The sequence below is a fragment of the Bos grunniens genome, chromosome 1, assembly GCF_055505025.1.
Source record: "Bos grunniens cultivar Pamir isolate PY7600 chromosome 1, Bosgru_T2T1.0, whole genome shotgun sequence".
In the NCBI taxonomy this organism is placed as follows: domain Eukaryota; kingdom Metazoa; phylum Chordata; class Mammalia; order Artiodactyla; family Bovidae; genus Bos; species Bos grunniens.
The window spans coordinates 25254361-25274051 of NC_141165.1; the positions used below are offsets into that span (position 1 = coordinate 25254361).

The 19691-nt window shown below is 39.5% G+C and overlaps 1 protein-coding gene and 1 long non-coding RNA gene across 6 annotated transcripts in view; one reads left to right on the plus strand and one right to left on the minus strand.

Annotated features, from left to right (window-relative positions):
- Nucleotides 1-14462, plus strand: part of SLC35G2 (solute carrier family 35 member G2) — a 36421-nt gene extending 21959 nt beyond the window's left edge. For 3 of the 4 annotated variants that reach the window (XM_086355427.1, XM_086355500.1, XM_086355582.1), the window contains exon 2: nucleotides 13033-14462. In XM_086355427.1, coding sequence (XP_086211553.1) covers nucleotides 13051-14286 — 1236 coding nt within the window. In that variant the 5' untranslated portion in view covers nucleotides 13033-13050 and the 3' untranslated portion in view covers nucleotides 14287-14462. Of the gene's footprint in view, nucleotides 1-7593; nucleotides 7675-13032 lie in introns of all 4 variants that reach the window. The other variant, XM_086355664.1, reaches the window with a different exon arrangement.
- Nucleotides 2823-19608, minus strand: LOC147379143 (uncharacterized). 2 transcript variants are annotated; one of them, XR_015147517.1, is made up of 4 exons: nucleotides 18736-19608; nucleotides 8296-8427; nucleotides 7663-7726; nucleotides 2823-7056 (listed from the first exon to the last, which is right to left on the minus strand). It is a non-coding gene; the product is annotated as an uncharacterized LOC147379143 (long non-coding RNA). The 2 variants fall into 2 exon arrangements; XR_015147522.1 differs by having other exon boundaries at nucleotides 19299-19584.
- Between the last annotated feature and the right edge of the window lie 83 nt (nucleotides 19609-19691).

The following is a 19691-nucleotide window of genomic DNA, read 5'->3' on the forward strand; positions in this document are numbered from 1 at the left end:
GCATAAAAGATCAGCAGCAGTTGGTCATCTCATTTGCCTTTCAGCTGTCATAAAGCTGAAGTTAATGACTGACCTGTTGTGTTCAGAACCCAATATTGGGTACATAGTAACTGGCCATTAAAAATGACATTCAATGACGTGGAAAAATGTTTACAATGAACTGATAAGTAAGGGGGGAGTTATAAAGTAGGATACAGTGTTTGATACCACTTTTGTTCCCAGGTGGCATTAGTGGTAAAGTGAAAGTGAAGTGAGCGAAACTTGCTCAGTCGTGTCCAACTCTTTGTGACTCCATGGACTGTCCATGGAATTCTCCAGGCCAGAATACTGGAGTGGGTAGCTTTTCTCTTCTCCAGGGGATCTTCCCAACCCAGGGATCAAACCCAGGTCTCCCACATTGCAGGCGGATTCTTTACCAGCTGAGCCACAAGGGAAGCCCAGTGGTAAAGAACTCACCTATGAATGAAGGCAACATAGGAGATTCAGGAGACCGGGATTTGATCCCTGGGTTGGGAAGATCCCCTGGAGTAGGAAACAGCAGCTTGCTCCAGTATTTTTGCCTGGGAAATTCCATGGACAGAGGAGCCTGGAGGGCTACAGTCCGTTGGGCCACAAAGAGTCATATATGTATGAGTGAGTATTTATATTGTACTACATTGGGGAATACCAATTACACTGGTATTCCAATTGTAATTCCAATTATAATTGGTATTCCAATTGTAATTCCAATTGGTAATTCCAATTGTAATTCCAATTGGTAACTCCAATTGGTATTACAATTCTAATGTAATACCAATTACATTGGGGAATACTGCACAATTGCACTCATCTCACATGCTAGTAAAGTAATGCTCAAAATTCTCCAAGCCAGGCTTCAGCAATACGTGAACCGTGAACTTCCTGATGTTCAAGCTGGTTTTAGAAAAGGCAGAGGAACCAGAGATCAAATTGCCAACATCCGCTGGATCATGGAAAAAGCAAGAGAGTTCCAGAAAAACATCTATTTCTGCTTTATTGACTATGCCAAAGCCTTTGACTGTGTGGATACAATAAACTGTGGAAAATTCTTCAAGAGATGGGAATACCAGACCACCTGACCTGCCTCTTGAGAAATCTATATGCAGGTCAGGAAGCAACAGTTAGAACTGGACATGGAACAACAGATTGGTTCCAAATAGGAAAAAGAGTACATCAAGGCTGTATATTGTCACCTTGCTTATTTAACTTATATGCAGAGTACATCATGAGAAATGCTGGACTGGAAGAAACACAAGCTGGAATCAAGATTGCCGGGAGAAATATCAATAACCTCAGAAATGCAGATGACACCACCCTTATGGCAGAAAGTGAAGAGGAACTCAAAAGCCTCTTGATGAAAGTGAAAGTGGAGAGTGAAAAAGTTGGCTTAAAGCTCAACATTCAGAAAACGAAGATCATGGCATCTGGTCCCATCACTTCATGGGAAATAGATGGGGAAACAGTGGACACAGTGTCAAACTGTATTTTTTTGGGCTCCCAAATCATTGCAGATGGTGACTGCAGCCATGAAATTAAAAGACGCTTACTCCTTGGATCCCTTCTCCAGGGGATCTTCCCGACCCAGGAATCAAACCGGGGTCTCCTGTATCGCAGGCAGATTCTTTACCAACTGAGCTATGAGGGCTTCCCTGGTGGCTCAACTGGTAAAGAATATCTGCATAACTGTCAATAAATTTGGAATTAGCAATCTGTCTGTGAGCAGGACCGGTCCTAGGCAGCTTCTGTGATAAAACAGAAGCATGTCTGTCTGGCTTTCTTCTACAAGGATTTTTCACTGTTCTTGTGCTAGTAAACATGGAAAGTATTAGATTCGGTTTCTAAGTGAGAATTACAGTGAGAAACTAATGGCTAATATCCCAGCTGGCCATTGAAGTACTTTATGGGAGAGGCAATCCTAGCTCTACCAAGTAGTAGCCGTCATGAAGTTAGCTATTGTCATTGTGTCCATGTTCCTTGAATTTGTAGTGTTATTTGCTGTGTTATTCAAGAATATGCCTTCACTCTGTCAGTGACACATATTTCCATAACACATAGTGATGCACTAAACCGATGTGTATCTTACAGTAAATCCCAGCCCCGATGTCTTATAGGAGCCTCTCCGGCCATTGTCATAAGTGAGTCTGATTTTGTGTGAGACCATGAAAACTCAGTGTTTTGATTATGCTCGTGCTTATGACGGGAGGTCTGAGAAGGCACTTCTGAAGGTTTATTCCTACCAGTTGTTGTCATTTTTATAGAGTCTTTAAAGGTTGAATCACTGAGGTGTTGCTTCTACACTTGTACTAGGCTGAGTAGCAACATGCCCTTTCTCCCTAAGTGCAGTAAAAGTCATTCCCACTTCCCAACATGTCTGTCTTCTGTCCTCTGGAGTATGTATTGCTTGAGCTCACCACAGCCTGGTAGATGGAAATCGTTAGAATATTCTAGAAACCCTTTTGATTGAAGTCTCTTCAGGAGGTTACAACTGCTGCAAACCTCAGGATTTTACAAAGCACTTTTTACAACCTCAGATAAAGGAGAAGTCAACACTCGTGACAGTCACAGGCTTCCGTGGCCTGTATGTGATCATGGGCTTTGCTTTCTTAATTATCCTGTTTCTTATACCAACTAAGATGTCACTGTATTTTTTTATCATCATATTATCTTTGATGTTTTTTAGTTATATTATGGATTTTCCTATATATCTTCACTTATTGATGAAGGTCTTATGTTAGTAGTAGTTACTAAAACTGACTTCCAGTCAGTTAGCTGTGGTAGAATAGGAAAAAGAATGACCAACTGTATGTTATTAACATTATATATTAATATATTATTAGTTTTATTGTTTTCAGGCATCCAATTCTAACTTTCTGAAATAAACATTCAGAAAAATCAAGTCCTTTGAATTTCCATTTGACTGTATAGGAGCACAGCAATGTGATTACATAAAATTGTTTAGTTTCCATTAAAAAAAAAATGGACAGAAGATCCAAACAGACATTTCTCCAAAGAGAATATACAGATGACCAATAGTCATATGAAAAGATGTTCAACACCACTAGTTATTAGAGAAATGTAAATCAAAACTACAATGAGACGCCTCACATCAGTCAGAATGTCTATCATTAAAAAATTCACAAACAAATGCTGGAGAGGGTATGGAGAGAAAGGAACCCTCCTACACTGTTGTTGGGAATGTAAATTAATACAGCCATTATGGAGAACAGGATGGAGGTTCCTTAAAAAAACTAGAAATAGAGCTACCATATGACCTTGCAATCCTACTCCTGAGCATATATCCAGAGAAAAGCATAATATGAAAGGATACAAGCACCCCAATATTCATGACAGCACTGTTTACAATAGCCAAGACATGGAAGCAAACTAAATGTCCATCAACAGAGGAATGGATAAAGAAAATGTGGTACATATGTGCAATGGAATATTCCTCAGGCATTAAGAAGAATGAAATAATGCCATTTGCAGCAACGTGGATGGACCTAGAGAGTGTCATACTGAGTGAAATAAGTCAGATAAAGAAGGAGAAATATTGTATGACGTCCCTTACATGTGGAATCTAAAAATAAATGTTACAAATGAACTTGCTTAGAAAACAGAAAGACTCACAGACTTAGAAAACAAACTTATGGTTGCCAGTGGGGAAGGGATAGTTAGGGACTTTGGGAAGGTCACGTATACACTGCTGTATTCAAAATGGATAACCAACAAGGATATATTTTATAGCACATGAAACCCTACCCAATGTTATGTGTCAGCTTGGATGGGATGGGGGTTTGGGAGAGAATGGATACATATATATGTATGGCTGAAACTGAAACTGCCACAACTGTTAATCAGTTATACCCCAATACAAAATAAAAAGTTTAAAGTTTGAAAGAAAAAACAAAGAACACTGGAATGGAATGCCATTTCCTTCTCCAGGAGATCCTCCTGGCCCAGGGATCTGTCCTAAGTAATATATTTGAGTTAGAATGATTCTGTCCAGGTTCTTTGAAATGTCTTTCTATATTTTTATAGAGATTCAGTGTGCCCATTTCACATGCTAGCAAATAATGTTCAAAATCCTTCAAGACAGGCTTCAACAGTACATGAACTGAGAACTCCTAGATATACAAGCTGGATTTAGAGAATGTAGAGGAACTAGACATCAAATTGCCAACATCTGTTGGATCATAGAAAAAGCAAGGGACTTCCAGGAAAACATCTGCTTCATTGACAACACTAAATCCTTTGACTATGTGAATCACAATAAACTGTGGAAAATTCTTAAAGAGAAGGAAATACAAGGCTACCTTACCTGCCTCCTGAGAGGAGAAACCTGTATGCAGGTAGCAACAGTTAGAACCGGACATGGAATAATGGACTAGTTCAAAATTGGGAAAGGAGTATATCAAGGCCATATATTGTCACTCTGCTTATTTAACTTAAATGCAGAGTACATCATGCTAAATGCCAGGCTGGATGAATCACAAGCTGGAATCAAGATTGCTGGGAGAAATATCAATAACCTCAGATATGCAGATGATACCTCCCTAAGCTAAAAGGAACTAAAGATCCTCTTGATGAAACTGAAAGAGGAGAGTGAAAAAGCTGGCTTAAAATTCAACATTCAAAAAACAAAGATCATGGCATCCAGACCTATCACTTCATGGCAAATAGATGGGGAAAAAGTGTAAACAGTGGCAGATTTTTTTTTGTTCCTTGGGCTCCAAGTAAATTTCTGCTGCTGCTAGGCCACTTCAGTTGTGTCCGACTCTGTGCGACCCCAGAGACGGCAGCCCACCAGGCTCCCCTGTCCCTGGGATTCTCCAGGCAAGAACACTGGAGTGAGTTGCCATTTCCTTCTCCAATGCATGAAAGTGAAAAGTGAAAGTGAAGTCGCTCAGTCGTGTCCAACTCTTTTCGACCCCATGGACTGCAGCCTACCAGGCTCCTCTGTCCATGGGATTTTTCAGGCAAGAGTACATAACTATAAGACATGAAATTAAAAGATCTTGTTCCCTGGAAGAAAAATTATGCAAACCTAGAGAATGTATTAAAAAACAGAGACATTACTTTGCTAACAAAGGTCTGTATAGTCAAAGTTATGGTTTTTCCAGTAGTCACGTATGGATATGAGAACTGGACCATAAAGAAGGCTGAGTGCCAAAGAATTGATGCCTTCAAATTGTGGTGCTGCAGAAGGCTCTTGAGAGTCCCTTGGACAGCAAGGAGAACTAACCAGTCAATCCTAAAGGAATCAGTCCTGAATATTCATTGGCAATACTGATGCTGAAGCTGAAACTCCAATACTTTGGCCACTTGATGTGAAGAGTCAACTCAATGGAAAAGACCCTGATGCTGGGAAAGATTGAGGGAAGGAGGAGAAAGGGGCAACAGAGGATGAGATGGTTGGATGGCATCACAGACTCAAGGGACTTGAGTTTGAGCAAACTCTAGGAGATAGTGAAAGACAGGAAAGCCTGGTGTGCTGCAGTCTGTGGGGTTTGAAAGAGTTGAATGGGATTTAGTGACTAGACACAACAACAAGAGATTCAGTTGGTTTATCATAGGAGATTCCTAGGTTGTATGTATCTTCTTTTTCCCTCCTTTAGTTGAATTTGCTTATGTTGGTTCTTTTATAATCTGAGTATTTGAAATCTTATACAATTAACTTTTCTTGCAGCCCCTTATTTACATCTTCATAAAAGTGTTCAGTTTCATGATTTGTTTATAGACTTATTTCATTTTGATCATTTACTACTTACACACAATGTGAATATTATCACACCTTCTAAGAAGGGCAGACATTTACTTCTTCATGGTAAATCCCTCACTTCCTAAGTGTGACTGATTTAAGAAAGGGCATGTTCTTTACTTTCTACTCTGTTATTTCTCACTTATCATTCTTGTCTTTCAAATCCTACTTTGTTAGTTTGTTTAAGAACTAATTTTCTAGTTCCAGAGGTTGGAGCTTAAAAGGAGGTTCTTTTCCCACTAAAACAGTAGGCTTTTACAAAAAGATATAGACTCAAAGAGTATTAATAAAATACAAGCAGAATTAAATGATGCTCATGGGTTGCAGTGGAGAAGAGAGAGAATTTAAAGAGAGATGTTAAAGGTTATGCTAGGCAGGGTTCAGCACAAGGATGAGTGGACTCATGCTCACAGCCTTTGGAGCATCAGAATATGGTCCCCTTTTTCATCAGTTTGGAGGGAGAATGGCTTCTTTCAGTAGGTCTCAGAAGGTATGTTTAATAGCACAGATCCTATGCATATCGTGATATCTCACAATATCCCAGAAAGATGGTTGTTGGGTCTTCCCTTTCAGGTGACCAGTTAGGTATGGTCTTTTTATTTTCATTCAGGGGCAAGACTGTCCAAGGGTTCCAGGGTAATAAGGTTTCTCAGGACTTGGCTTCTCAGGTATAAGGTAGTAACCTATCAGTTTCTGATAAATATTTAGTTCAAAGCCAGTCTGACTCATGAGTGTCAAATATCACATCAATGCCTACATTTAAATCACTGTCTTATAATCAAGTTGCACTAGCTAGCTTTATATCTAAGACTTTTTACTATTTTAGGGGTTAGTCTGCTAACTAAAGAAAGAAGTTCTTATTACCAAGTGCCATTTGCCTTAGGCACCATAAGGGTTATGTCTAAGGATTCCCACTAAAATGATAGGGATGCAATGTTAATATTTTCAACTTTAGGACAGAAGTGATCTTGGGCCTCATGTTGTGGGATGTAGCATAGGAAAGGACCTTTTTGGATACAAATACTGCTTTCAGGTTTGAATTGTGCCCATTGTTCAAGCAGATACCAACTCTGTATCCTTTTAATCCATTTATGCCCAGCATTTCAAGTTGATACGTTTGTAGCTGGGGAGGCTAGTCTTCTGGTCCTGTTGTTTCACATTCCTTCTGCTCAGGGGAGTTGCTTTAGGCAGCTGAAATGGACATTTCTGCCTGGGAGGAGGACATCCCCATATAAAGTCAGGGGCCCTGGAGCCATGAAATTAGTTCAGATTCCTCATCTCTGTCAAGAAGGAGGAGAAGTTGAGTTGGCACATTGGTCAGAATAACTTAGAGCAGGTAGTAGAAAGTTGTGATCATTGAATTACATGGTGATCCCTCATGGGAGGGATATCAAAACACTAGATATGTGAACTCATTAAACTGACAAACTGATTTTGAAGTGAGTTGAAAGATCCCAACAATTATCATCTAAAACTCTTTATTTTAAAATAGACATAGTTATTGCTCTATTTGGTGGCAGAGCTAGAACTCAAAATCAACATTTTTGACTCCTAAATTTTGTATCTCTAGAAAAAAAATTTTGGTTTTTCTCTTTCTCCTCTTTTTTTATTTGTAGGTTACATATACTTAAAGCCCCAGTTCAGGCATCCTTTCCACCTGGAAATCTGCAAAGATCCTCCGTGTTTGGGTTTAGATGCCTTTTGTATGTGCCCTTTCCTGTATTCAAGTAGTTACTTGCATTATTGACTTCTAAAAATATTAAATTTGATTTGCTTGCTCTCTCTTCCACTAGTTTTATTTATCTTTCTACTTATAGAGCCTGGAGTGGTGCTGGGGACATGGTGCCTTATTATTTACTGAAATGTTCACAGGTTGAATGACTTACATGTGCACAAATGTAAGTACTAGTCAGGATTCCAGATTCTCTTCAAGAATTACACTCACAAAGCCTGAAATTAAATGAAAATTAGAGAGAATGAATAAGATCTTGAGCCTTCCCTGGTGGTCCAGTTGTTAAGGTTCCATGCTCCCAATGCAGGGGGCATAGGTTCGATCCCTGGTAAGGGAAGATCTCACATGTTGAATGGTGCAGCCAAAAAAACCAAAACACCCAAAATCTTTATGTATCCCTTTAGTATAAGACTGACTTCTGCATCAGTGGGATACAATATAATATTAAAGGTGTTGAGATATACCTGGAAGATATCAGGTACAGACTAATCCAGTGACAGAAATGAAATAGACGACACAGTTCAAATAATACTTTAAAATATGCAGTTGGACTAGGATTAAATACACTAATCTGTGCTTAACAGGATGTTGAATAAAATTTTCTTCTTCATTCATATATATGTATGTATACATATATATATATATCTCAAAGTGATTCAGTTATATACATGTGGATATATATGTATATACATATATCTAATGAAATTATTTTGCTGTACACCAGAAACTAAAACATTGTAAATCAACTATACTTATTTGAAAACAAAACAAAAAACTTTCCTCTTACCTCAGAAGTAGAATCCAGGATCTTACAACAAGGGACAAAATGTCCGACTTCAAAAGCCAATCAACTTGGTCCAAATATAAGAGGACTTTAAATTATCATTAAGACCATTCCTCCTTCCCATTCCTTAAAATCCTGGGAAAGGAAATAGGGTGTTCCAGTTATCTATTGCAGGTAACAAGTCACTCCAAAGCTTTAGTAGCTTAAAATGACAACACTCATTTCACTATCTGTCATGGTTTCTAAGATCAGGAATTTGGAAATACCTTGGAAGGGCAATTCTGACTCAGGGTCTCGTATATACTTAAAGTCAGATGAGTGGCTGGACTTGGAACAGCAGGGGCTGGAGCACCTGGGGGCTGACCAGGAATTTCTCTCTGTTCAGTCTCAGGACCTCTCCATGCGGTTTCTTTACATGGCTCATTTGAGCTTATTCACAGCATGGTGGCTTCTGAGCAGTCAGACTACTGACCTGCTAGCTCAGAGCTCCAAGCACAAGTGCTGCAGCTAGGAAGGCACAGTTATATGTATGACTTAATCTCAGAAGTAATAACAAGTCACTTCTGCCATACGCTACTGGTGAAATAGTCACAAAAGTGGGGCTACTTTTAAAGGGAAGGAGCATAGACCCTACTTATTTAATAATGTCAAACTCACATTAAAAAAAAAAGCTAGATATGTAGTATGGGAGATATGAGATTGGTGGCTCTGTTTCGAAAACACAATCTGTCAAAGGGGTCATATCTGTTATGGGTCCTTGGTCTAAGAACAGTGTTGTGCTTTTTCCTAATGGGGAGGGGAGAGGGCTATTCCCCTTTAAAATCTACTGAGGGTGAAGGTTGCTGCTGCTGCTAAGTCGCTTCAGTCCTGTCCGACTCTGTGTGACCCCACGGTCTGCAGCCTACCAGGTTCCTCCGTCCATGGGATTTTCCAGGCAAGAGTACTGGAGTGGGGTGTCATTGCCTTCTCCAGAGGGTGAAGGTTATCAAATCATTATTTACAACGACTGGGTATGCTTTCTTCCTCCAACTGAAAGTCTGCTTAGACAGCACATTTTAATTTGCTCTTTACTTGCTCGAGCAAAGAGAAGTAAGATTGGAGAGAAGGGGGCAGTGGTGAGTTGCTGATATAATACTCACTGGAGTGGTAAGGATATACGACTTTCCTGGGGTCAAGTGAATACTGTTGGTGCCTCACTAAGAGAACTTCCCAACAGGCAAGAGAACCCAAACAGCAAAAACCTGTGGCCCATAGCAGCCTACACCAGGGCTTTGTGCACTGGGGAGACTAAGTAACTGATGCAAGATAACCTGCATTTGGATGTCTACAACCTAGAGACTATCAGTGGCCTTTTAGAGTTAGTACAGAAACAAAGACAACAATCCAAGACAGAATTTCACCGTGTATTAGAGTCAGGGTTCAACCTGAGACACAGAACCAGTAGGATATTTATTGTAAGGAACTGGCTAATTGTCAGGGCTGGATAACGAAGTCTGTGGTCTGTAGGGCAGGCAATCAGAAAGCAAAGATCAGGAGCATGCTGGAAACCATGAGAACAGGCCAAAGCTTCTTGTCCACAGGTAGTAAGGAAGGAAGGTCATGAGAAGGCTGGAACCCTAATGGCATGAACTATTTGTAATTTCTGAGGTCATGGAAAGCCTAATCTCTTTTTGAAAGAGCTTACTTGTTTAGGTCAGAGGTTAACCCACTCCAGTATTCTTGCCTGGGAAATCCTATGGACAGAGGAGCCTGATGGGCTACAGTCCATAGGGTTGCAAAGAGTCAGACACAACTGAGTGACTTTCACTTCACTTCACCCAGGATAGTCTTTCTTTTATTAACTTAGAGTCAGCTGATTAGGGACTTCTGTCACATCCGCAAAAACCTTCATAGCAGCACATAGATTAGTGTTAGATTAAATAACTCGGGACTGTAGTTCAGCCTAGCCAAGTTTATACATCCAAAAGCCATCACACAGCAGCAACCAATGTCTGAGATATGTGTCCTTTCTCTTCCTCCCTCTGCCAATACACCAGAGAAGCTGGAGCCTAGCTCCTTTCTCTCAGAAGGAGTAAAACAGCAGAATGTGTCCTTCCCCTATTCACGCTCCTGGGACTAGAAATCTGGCTACAGTGGGAAGGGAAAAGCTTTGATGGATATAAACTACAATTTTAACAATTTTCAGCAAATAGGAAGTTATGAGATGTCATTAAGATACTTGCTGAAAAAAAGAAAAAGATACTTGCTGACTAGCAAGGAAAGGCAATTTAACAGCAAATTTGGGTACAATGACTGCAGATAAAATTCCACTGAGTTGAGACAAGTAAATAACAAAGTGATGAGATTACAAAAATTAGAACTATTGCAGCTGTTAAATAAGGAAAAAAAAAAAGTGGAGTGGTCAGGGAAGGTGTATTTCTAAAAGGCAGGATTTGGACTGGGCCTTCTTAAAAGATGAGCAGTTTATAAAGTGGGAGCAGAGAGGAAACTAGTAGGAATAAAGACTTAAGAGAAACATGTAATGTGGGGTGTCAGGACAGGGAGAACACTGGAGTGAAGTCTCTGTGTTAAGGAGCTAAGTATTGATAGGGGCAAGGCCAGGCAGGATCTTGAGAGCTAGGCAGAGGAGTTGAGACTCGGTGAGGTAGTTGGTAGGAAATAGTGTATGTTCTTGAATGGGAAAAGCTTGAGGGAAGTTTTTTGTTTTGTTTGAATCTTTTAAAGGCATTAATGTGACAGTAGTATAATATAGTTGGATTTTAGAAGAGAAGGACTAGGATTCAAGGGGACTAGTTAGGATGCTGTTGCAATATGCTAGATGGGAATTTGCAAAAATCTGATCCAGATTCAAAAGCTAAAATAAATTGGAGGAGAAAGGAAAAGTCTGAGAAATATTTCAGAGACAAAAACAATAAAATAAATGACCAAATGGAATGTGATGGCAGAAAGAATAATTGAGTGTTTCTTGGTTTCTAGCTTGGGGAATTACAAAGATAGTGGTATTTCAAACATAAATGAGGAATTTAGGGACAGAAAATCTATTTGGGAGACCAAGACTGTTAATTCAGTTTGTGACTAAAGCTAAAGTAATGATTCAAAGTGGAAATATCCTGATAAAAGTTGAAAAAAAGAGAACATCCAGATTAGTTTAATAGCATTATGCATGAAGGACTGCAAGTTGGAGATCCAGGCCAGGGACTGAAGGGCTTGGAGGCACAGGTGGTGTTTTTTAAAATGACTCTTCCAACTGAAGGTAGTGTCATTTACAAGAGAAACGAATAAATAGGAACAGTTGGTTTACCCAGATGGTGTTAAAGAACAAAATGGGATTTGATTTCTGGACTGTGGTTTAAGATCCTGGAACTGATGAGTTTTTGGCAATGAACAAGGGAAATATGTCATGAAGACAAAAAATAAAAAGGTTTCCTTTTTAAATTTTTTTGTTTTGGGGGGAAGAAATCATTGGGAAGGAAATAGCAAATTGTTCTTGGGGAGAGGGAAAAGAACTAAAGAGAACTGAACGAACAAATACTGGTCTCAAAGAAAGAATAAGATTGTAGAAGACATCCAGTGTTTCAAAAGGGTTAATTATAGGTGAAAGGAAGCTGAATTTATTAATATTCTTTGAGATTTTACTATATGCTAGCACCATGGCAAATCCTTCATACAACATGGACATCTTTCTACATCAGTAAAGATCGGCATTATTATTTTAAACGGATGCATAGTGTAGTACGGAGGGTCATTCTGGTGTGCTACAATGAAGTCTTCTATTCATACATTTTCCCAACATTTTTATGTGCTCTCTTTTCTCAATACCAGATGAACTTTAAAAAAAAATGTAAACAATTATCATGATTCAAATAATATATTAAAAAGTATACAAAATGTTTTCTATTATTTCCTGTCCCACCTCAATGATTATTAGTTTCCTTGTATGTTTCCATAATTCCTTAATGTACTTTTTATATTATATAAACAAATATAAATATGTACTTTTATTTTTTCCTTTCTTAAAAAACACATAAGGTAAAAAGCATCTTGTGTTCATCTCTTTAGGGTAAAATCTAGATGTGATATTGCTGAATTGAAGGGCAGTTTCAGTTAGAATCTTAAACCTATTGCCCAGTTGCTCATCAGAAAAGTTGTATATACCAACAGTGCATGAATGTCACAAAATCAAAAAGAAAATTTTATTTTCTAGTTTCAGTATTCCATATATCTGAAGATGCATGGGAATCCAGAATAAATGTTTAAAAAGTCACAATAATTCATAATACTAGTTTTTGTATCATACAGAAGTGATTATACAAAAACATTTGGACTTAATAACTTATAGACAAATGACACAATCAGAAGGAGAGGTTTGATCTACCTTGTTATTTATTTTTTTTGTGTTTATCTTATTGGGTTGATAGAGAGGTAGGAATGAAAAAAATGGAAAAAATCAGTTATTATTTAGAGAAATACAGTTTAATGAGACAAAGAATAATCATGATGAGAAACTGGGGCTGGCTTAGGATGAGAGTGAAAAAAGGGTAGACAATTTCATTGGAGCTTGTATACTGATAAGGCATATTGTCGGATCATCTCTTCCTATTACTTTAGGAAAAAAAAAAAAAACTCCTGTTACAACCTCTGCTTTCTATTATTGAATTGATGCATGAGATTATAATGGAATTTAAAGCTATAATTCAACTGATGAACATGTACATTTGTCTTTTTTTCCTTCTTAAATAGAATTGATTGCCTGGAGAAATGGATACTTCTCCCTCCAAAAAATATCCAGTTAAAAAACGGGTGAAAATACATCCAAACACAGTAATGGTGAAATATACGTCTCATTATCCTCAGCCTGGGGATGGTGGATATGAAGAAATCAATGAAGACTATGGAAGTTTTATGGAAGAAAATTCAAAGAAAGGCCTGCTCAGTGAAATGAAAAGAAAAGGAAGAACCTTCTTTGGAACCATGGATACCTGCCCTCCAACAGAAGACCCAGTGACCAATGAAATTGGACAGTTCCAGAGCTTTGCAGAAAAAAATATTTTTCAATCCAGAAAAATGTGGATAGTGCTGTTTGGATCTGCTTTGGCTCATGGATGTGTAGCTCTTATCACTAGGCTTGTTTCCGATCGTTCCAAAGTTCCATCTCTAGAACTGATTTTTATCCGTTCTGTTTTGCAGGTCTTATCTGTGTTAGTTGTGTGTTACTACCAGGAAGCCCCCTTTGGACCAAGTGGATACAGACTGCGACTTTTCTTTTACGGTGTATGCAATGTCATCTCTATCACCTGTGCTTATACATCATTTTCAATAGTTCCTCCTAGCAATGGGACCACTATGTGGAGAGCCACAACCACCGTCTTCAGTGCGATTTTGGCTTTTTTACTTGTAGATGAGAAAATGGCTTGTGTTGACATGGCTACAGTTGTTTGCAGCATCGTAGGTGTTTGTCTTGTCATGATCCCCAACATTGTTGATGAAGATGATTCTTTGTTAAATGCCTGGAAAGAAGCCTTTGGGTACACTATGACTGTGATGGCTGGACTGACCACTGCTCTTTCCATGATAGTATACAGATCCATTAAGGAGAAGATCAGCATGTGGACTGCACTGTTTACATTTGGTTGGACTGGGACAGTCTGGGGAATATCTACTATGTTTGTTCTTCAAGAACCCATCATCCCATTAGATGGAGAAACCTGGAGTTATCTAATTGCTATATGCATTTGTTCTACTGCAGCCTTCTTGGGAGTTTATTATGCCTTAGACAAATTCCATCCAGCTTTGGTCAGCACAGTACAACATCTGGAGATTGTGGTAGCAATGGTGTTGCAGCTTCTAGTGTTACATATATTTCCTAGTGTCTATGATGTCTTTGGAGGGGTAATCATTATGATTAGTGTTTTTGTCCTTGCTGGCTATAAACTTTACTGGAGGAATTTAAGAAGGCAGGATTATCAGGAAATACTAGACTCTCCCATTAAATGAATACTTGATTATTACCTTGTTAATGTTCAGTTACTAATAGGTACACTGCCATTTTAATGTTCACCCATAAATGGTTTTTTGTGTTGTATAACTGACAGAGTGCTATATATAATTAATATATGCAGATGTAGAAAAATTTAGTCTTCTAAATATTAAATTATGTGGAATATCATGAATCTGGTCTCTTTGCTGTTAACAATAAAAGGTAATTTTTATTATAAAATTATTATTTATTATAAATAATAAAAGGTGGTAGAGAATGTCAACTTTTAGCACTAAAGAACATAAGACTTGAAGAAATGACTCCTTTCCAGTGGAAATTCAGCAGTCCTAAATATTAAGAAGTTAGAAAAAATGTTCATGTCCAATATTCTATAAGTGTTCAACAAAAATCCTTCAATATTCAGAACTCTGTAAGATGAAATGCTGAATACCAAGCCCTGTTTTTGTCGTCTGTTTGCATTAGGGAACTAGAGATGATTGGGCTGGGTAAAGTAGCTGGAGTTGAGGCAAGAAAGAGGAAACAAAGGAAAGGAGTTGGTTTTTCACTGGCAATGGTGGTCATCCTACCTTAGAAGAGGAAACTGTCTTCTTGCTCTGGCCATATTAGGCAATGCGTAGGAAATGGAGGTAGGGAGAATATGGATTCCTGCAAGCTCTACTTATGCCCTTTTGTGCCGTATGGTGTGAGACTGAATGTTGCAGGAGGGTCTACTCATCCTCAGTTATGCCAGTCTCTTCCAAACCTGCCCTTGTTTATGATTTTGTAGCAAGTACATGTGTGAGGGGCAGCAAAGGTACTCCTTACTCCTGGAAAAGACACTAACGGTGATCATTGTACAGCAGAAAACTGAAAACTTCGTGTACTGGATTCTTTTCAAAAGAGCTGCTGCTGCTGCTAAGGCGCTTTCAGTCGTGTCCGACTCTCTGCGACCCCATAGACGGCAGCCCACTAGGCTCCTGTGTCCCTGGGATTCTCCAGGCTAGAACACTGGAGTGGGTTGCCATTTCCTTCTCCAACGCGTGAAAGTGAAAAGTGAAAGCAAAGTCGCTCAGTCTTATCTGACTGATACTGACCCCACGGTCTGCAGCCTACTAGGCTCCTCTGCCCATGTGATTTTCCAGGCAAGAGTACTGGAGTGAGGTGTCATTGCCTTCTCCTTTCAAAAGAGCTAAAAGTCTGTAAAACTGCATAAGGTAGCGTTAATTTGGATCCAATCTGGGAAGTTTTTACTAATTTAGTACAAACAAATGTTGATATGTTACTGGTTATTAAGTTATTGTTATTGAGCTATCTTAACTTCAGATTGGAGAAGGCAATGGCACCCCACTCCAGTACTCTTGCCTGGAAAATCCCACGGATGGAGGAGCCTGGTAGGCTGCAGTCCATGGGGTCCCTAAGAGTCAGACAGGACAGAGCGACTTCACTTTCACTTTTCACTTTCATGCATTGGAGAAGGAAATGGCAACCCACTCCAGTGTTCTTGCCTAGAGAATCCCAGGGACGGAGGAGCCTGGTGGGCTGCCGTCTGTGGGTCAGACAGAGTCGGACACGACCGAAGTGACTTAGCAGCAGCAGCAGCAGCAACTTCAGATACACTCATCTATAACTTTCCTATGTGATGCTATGGCTCAGACCCTGCAAACTACATTTTTCCTACGCCAGCTGGTATCTTGCTAGGTTAGAGGTGATAGCTGCTCTCTGTAGTTACCACATCTGGGCTACTTCAGCGTTCCCTTTTTGCTTTTCCAGTCCATCAACACCCAGTGGTAAGTTCTCTGTTGTAATATCTTGATTTCTGTTCTCTTGACTAACATGCCTTTGGACAATAACCCAAAGGAACCCAAAGCCATTTGTAGGGTGTTTGTGTTTTTGGGAAAATGTTAACATTCAGATTTTCCAGGAATTACTGGCTCTCAATAGAAATTATGCAAATTGAAGCAAAGAAACAAAAAGATTTGAAAAAAATGAACAGATCTTGGGATGACCTGTACTAAGGAATAAGAAATTTAGCATAAATTTAAGTGTAGTCAGAGAAAGAGAGAACAGGCAGAAAAAAATACTTGAAGAAATGCTGGCCAAGAGTCTTCCAGATTCAATAAAAAGATACAATAATCAGCAATCCACACATCCAGGGAAATAAGTGAACCCCCCCCAGCAGCATAAATACAGAGAAAATCACACCTAGAAACATAGTGTAACTGCTGATAAACTAAGATAAAGAAACAAATCTTAAAAGCAGCCTAACCTACAGAAAAACAATGATAAGAATTACAGCCAGCTTCTCATCAGAAACAGTGGAGGCCAGAAAGCAACAGAATGACAGTTTAAAGTGCTGTTAAGAAAACCCTTTGATGGCTTCTCATTGCCTATAGTATAAAAACAAAGGCCCTTAACTTGCATAACCCACTCTTGCTTACACTTTGTCATCTTTTGCTCTAGCAATATTCTGCTGTTGCATACTTCCTTTTTTAAAAAACTAAAAGAAATATTTTTATGAAGGCCTCTCTATGTGAAAAGCCCTTCTCTTCTTTGCCTACTTATTTACCTTGACTAGCCTAATCACACACACACCTCCCCTCGCATTGTGGCTTAATGTCTCCCTGTAGACATCTATTGCTGCATTTACTATACAAATAATAAATATCAGTTTAAATGTCATTCTCTGACATTGGATGGAGCTCCTTTAAGACTGATTTTTAGATCTCTGGTATGTATTGTAGTGCTTAACACAGAGTGAACCCAATAAATTTTTGTTTAATTAATTCCCATAAAAGAGTAATACTACTCAACCCAGAAAGTGAATTTAGCTACCAGGGTTCACTAATTTCAACACTTCATAGTCAAGACTGTGATTAGTGACTTCTTACTGATTTAGTAGGTAGGATTTTGTTTTTGTTTGTTTTGCCCTATGTAGTCCTTACAGTGATATTAAACCAGATCATTCTCTCTAATCATTTCTACAAGTCCTCAATAGTTTCCTGGGAAAAGTCTTGCGACACGGAGGCTCATTTTCCCTTTCCTTGTCTTCCCAAATTCTTTCCTTGGGGATGAATGAAGTGAACTACCTATATGTTCTTATCCTAGATTGATTAGCTACCTTTATCTGAAACCCCATTTCTAGTCCATAGGTCATAAGTTTTGACCTAAATGTTGTTGCCTGATTCTGGCTAGTCCACTCAGAACTAATTAGCAGGGTTGATTCCCATTTTTGGTTTGAGTTCCGCTAAAAGAGAGGAAGAAGAAGTCAAGCACATGTTTCTATTTGGAAGTAGAGGAGACAGTGTGAAAGGTCTCTGGGACAACACCCACCCCTTACAAACATGGGCTCCATACTTCTAAGTACACTATAGAGCAATTCCATACATGACTTCCTGTCTATCTACCCCAATGCTTTCCTCTCATTGCTGTTTCCTTATTTTTATTCTTCAATTCCTTCTCTTTCTATTGTATTTTTTTAGTTTTTCTTTCTTTCTTAAGAGTTTCTGGTAAGAATAGGGTGATAAGGGAACATTTAAAGAAAAGTTAAAAGGAAAACACGTATTTACAGGAAACTAAAATCCTTCTATGAAAAAGTTCTCTCCCTTACTTCTTCTATTACTTAAACAGATGGCACACAGTAGTTAAGAAATCTGGATCAAAATCTCACAGTCTGTTCGGATCACTGACCCATTCAAAATACATAATCCCTTACAAAATAAAATCTAAAGTTAAACGACTTCAGCGTATTTTTTTTCTGGGTTTATTTTCCCCATTTATGGAAGTGGTCTAAGCTACCTGATAGCAAGGACTATTTTACCTGTTATATTTGTATTCACATTCCCCTACTCACATCACATGTTAAAAAACTAAAGTTGAACTGAGCCAGGTGTACCTAATAGTTTGTTGTGTGAAACTATTTTGGAGAAATAGTTTCAACCTCTTGACAATGGGTTTATACAGCTTCAAAAATGAATGAAATATCTCAATCCATAAACTTTATAAGATGTATCAACAAATAAAACTATTGGGCTGCTATAACAAAATGCCATAGACTGGGTGGCTTAAACAACAAAAATTAAACTTCTCACAGTTTTGGAGATTGGAAGTCCCACGTCCAGTATGCCAGTATGGTTAGTTTCTGGTGAACGCTCTCTTCCTGGTTTGCACATGGCTGCCTTCTCACTGTGTCTTCCAGTTGTGAGGACAGACAGCAAGACAGTGTCTACGTCTCTGCAGTCAGTTCTTATAAAGGACACTAATTCTATAGGATTAGGGCTCCACTCTTAGCACCTCAGTTAACCTAAATTATCCCTGAAAGGCCTTGTCTCCAAATACAGTCACATTGGGGAGTTAGAGCTTCATTTCAACACAGGAATTTTGAGAGGGGACACAATTCAGTCCATAGCAGCCATGATAAAATATACAAAGGTATTTAGATCCTTAGAATAAATCCAAAATCCACTTACATTATTGACTTTAGATCCTAATTACAGGATATAGAGGGAGTTGCTGCCCTGATTTGAGTTTACAATCCCGGTAGGGTAGGGATGTCTTCCCAGGTGGTAAAGAATCCCCTTGCCAGGGCAGGAGACTCTGGCTGGATCCCTAGGAAATGGCAAAAGGCTCCAGGATTTTTGCCTGGCAAATTCCATGGAGAGAGGAGCCTGGCGGGCTTCAGATCCATGGAGTCGCAAAAAGTCTGGCTCTTTCAGCAGCTGGATGGGGAAAACACCTGTGCACTTTGCAAGCTTCCCTGGGCGGGAAACGCCTAAGCAGAGCCACAGAGATGGCTGGGGAGGAAGAGGCAGGTGATGGGGTCTGAAGCTCCGGCGTGGAGAGAACCGACTTACTGATGGCAGGTGTCTGGGGCTGGGCCGCTAAGAAAGGACAGACCTGTCACCGAAAGTTACTGTCCTCACAGCAAAGCTACCGCAGCCAAGAATGGAAGCTATCCACGCACCAGGGCGCTTCGAAGGCCCTCAGACTCAGCTTATTTTCATTTGCGGTTCAAGTTAAGGACACGTCTTACATTTTTCTCCCAGGACTTTACGTTCAGGCCTTTTTGTTTGCTTTTCATTTTCTTTCCCCGTCCCTAAGAACTTTCTGCTGGTAAGACCTTCTTCAGGTGCAGAAACCAGAAGGAAGCTCCCAGAACAGCTGGGGCTTAACTCGGAAAGCAGTCAATTTTGCTGTGGAATCTCCCGTGGCGCTGAGGAGGAAGGTCCCAGAATAATCAGCCAGAGACACAGAAGCAACAATACCCAGACGCAGGCAGGGCGCTTGTCTCTCTCACTCCTTCTCCGCGGAGCAGCCTCAGCGCTACACCCAGCACAGCAATTGATTGACAGGCGGGCTCGCCCAATCCCAGAGCGGCGAAGACCGCCCTCTGGTCAGTGATAGGAGGGAAGGGGAAGACTGAACC